The sequence below is a fragment of the Lactuca saligna genome, chromosome 5 (assembly GCF_052625555.1).
Source record: "Lactuca saligna cultivar CGN05327 chromosome 5, ASM5262555v1, whole genome shotgun sequence".
Taxonomy (NCBI): Eukaryota; Viridiplantae; Streptophyta; class Magnoliopsida; order Asterales; family Asteraceae; genus Lactuca; species Lactuca saligna.
The window spans coordinates 212,201,448-212,204,299 of NC_136421.1; the positions used below are offsets into that span (position 1 = coordinate 212,201,448).

General features: G+C 34.2%; 1 protein-coding gene across 1 annotated transcript; it reads right to left on the reverse strand.

Annotated features, from left to right (window-relative positions):
• Window positions 1-293: 293 nt before the first annotated feature.
• Window positions 294-2,158, reverse strand: LOC144996897 (1-aminocyclopropane-1-carboxylate synthase 7-like). Its single transcript, XM_078956679.1, has 4 exons — window positions 1,952-2,158; window positions 1,726-1,854; window positions 1,472-1,632; window positions 294-1,228 (listed from the first exon to the last, which is right to left on the reverse strand). The coding sequence occupies exons 1-4, from the start codon at window positions 2,120-2,122 to the stop codon at window positions 355-357; spliced, it is 1,335 nt and encodes a 444-aa protein (XP_078812805.1). The 5' UTR covers window positions 2,123-2,158; the 3' UTR covers window positions 294-354.
• Between the last annotated feature and the right edge of the window lie 694 nt (window positions 2,159-2,852).

The window sequence follows — 2,852 nt, forward strand, 5'->3', positions numbered from 1 at the left end:
AATATAGTGGTCTTTATACGTCTTGTTGACTTTTAAAAGTTTGGAACGAAAATACAAACTTAGACCACGACCAAAACTGTAACTTACTCTACATCAAACTACCAGTTTTCCCTGCTTTTAACATCTTATGTTAAACTTAGATTTAAACGTAACGACATATATACTTGCTATTTCTTTTACCATTTTATGAATAGACAAATTGATGAAATTGTTTTATTATAATTATAATAATAAAAAAATGTATTCGATGAATCTATTAATAGTGTAAGTTTTATTCTCATAGTTTGCACAAATTAAGAAAAACCCTAGTTCTTTATTTGAGGTTAAAGTTCAAAATTTTGAAGAAAGGGAAGTTTACATAGACAACACATGCACATCTCTTCTCCTTCTATCCATAAACTCATGCAATCTTCTGAGTGCAACATTAAGTGTTTCTTCACTCATATTTGCAAAACAAACCCTAAACCAACCGGGGTCGGAGCACCTGCAAGAACTTCCCGGCGAGATGTTCAGCTTCACTTCCTCCATTATCGTCTTCCAGATCTCCAGTTCACCTTCTTTTGTTGCCTCCTTCAAGTAAGGACTCAAATTCATCCAACAAAACAGCCCAGCATTCCCTTTTAAACACTCGATTCCAGCCTTCTTCAACCCATCAACAATCATTTCATATCGTTTCCTCAGTCTTTCTCGATTGATCTTTATATACTTTTCAGTGAATTCCTTATTTGATAACATAGACGCCAATAGAAACTGGGTGTGAGATGAAATTAGGGTAAAACTAGACATTCTTCGAGCAGTTGTCACTACTTGATCATTATACGAGTACACAGTTCCCACTCGGAAACCCGGAAGACCGAGATCTTTCGAGAGACTATAAACGATGTGACAACGTTCGGAATCTTTGTAGTTTCGTGATTCGAGGATTTCCGCAATACTGACGAATTCGTCAGAATGGAATACAGATCCTGAGTAGATTTCGTCCGAGACTAAATGAATGTTTTTTCTCGTGACGAAATCCAGGATTTGTTCTAGAACTTTCCGTTGGATGGTTGCACCCAACGGGTTCGAGGGGTTCGTTATTAGAACCCCTCGAACTTTCATGTGCATGGATCTTGCATGATCATATGCAGATTCTAAGGCTTCTGGAGTAATTTGGAAATTGTTTGAGCTTTCGCAGTGGATTGGCACAATTTTGACACCGGTTCTCCATCTCAAATCTCGGTCGAATCTGAAACATTCATGAACATTATGTCAATAAAACACAAATCATAATTTTATGTGTCAATAGATCAAAGTTTCGGTATTAACTAATATGTCAGAGGTCACATATCAAGTGGACCCATCATTGCCATTTGTTTCAACATTCTTGAAACCAGGTGACATAGAGTCGATAAAGGTCAACATATTAAGTGGACTTTAAAGAAATATTCATGAAAACAAAATAGCTTCAAAATGAAGAAAACTTTCATACCCTGGATAGTAAGGAGTGGGGACAAGCAACGCGTCACCAGGATTTGCTAAAATGAAAGTTAAAAGCTCATTAGCAGCTGTTGCACCCGCAGTCAAAACGACTCTTTCAGGGTCGAATTTTGCTCTTCCTCCCCTCACTTGTTCCATAAAACTTGCCATTGCCTATAAAACAAAATGCACGCTAGTTAGTTTTTTTAATCCCATGATCATAAACTACGATATATGTGTTAGTACATTCTGTGGAAAAGGTTGTACCTTTCTGAAAGTTAAAAGGCCATGGTAGTCTTGAAACAAAGCATTCTCTCTAAAACCAGAAACCTTTTTGCCCCAACTTGCTGCTTCTTGATTAGATTCCAAATATTCTTCAAGCAAATCAAATGACACCTGTTCAAGAAAACCAAAACCCATAAACTGTTAGGTCATGAAATGTAGACAGACTTAACTATACAGTTTTTGATGAGATTTGATGCATTGTGCTTACTTGATTTTCTGCTAATCCCATTTGTATAACCCCATGAGGGTTATGTTTTTCATGATATGGGTTTTCATCATAAGCTTTCCATCCAGCAAAATATGGAGAGTTTTCTCCATGGGTTTCTGAAACTGCAATCTTTGATAACCCAACAGTTGGTTGTACAATCTTTATCGCCATGAAGACAACTTTCCAAAGAAAGTAAGAGATTCTTTGTTTTTGTGTGTTTTATTGATAAAAACCTTTCTATAGAACTCGTATTTATATGGTGAGTCAACTCCTTTTTCCCAGAGCTCAAATTCGTGAATGCAAGATAGTTATGATGCAATGATTTGTACATTATGTATTAAAGATTGTAAACTTATGTGAGCAAGTGGTGTTTAAATGGTCAAACACATACAAAATTTGGGGTTTAATTTGGCAAAGGGACGGATGAATAAAAAATTGTATATAATAAGATTGGGGATCAAAAGTCACATTTTTTTTGTAAGATATAGTTGTATTTTATTCTTGGTGACAACTATTGGGTTTTGTCATCTTCAAAATGCTTATGAAGTTGCACTTGTCTAATCATTTTTTGTTTTTATGGTAATCAATTTACCAATAAGATAAGTAACTTTGATATTTATATTTTAAGTTAATCAACTTATCAATAAGAGCGGTTGGCCTTACACCATATTATACTATAGGACAATGAATTAAAAGGGTAATACATTTTTCGATTTATACATATTTAGTCATTGGGTTTTGTTTTGTCCACATTTACACCTACAACTTGTTAAACTATACACATTAAGTTCTTATAACCGGTTACTCCAAGTTAATCGGTAAAAATGACATAATAAGGTAATATATATATATATATATATATATATATATATATATATATATATATATATATATATATATA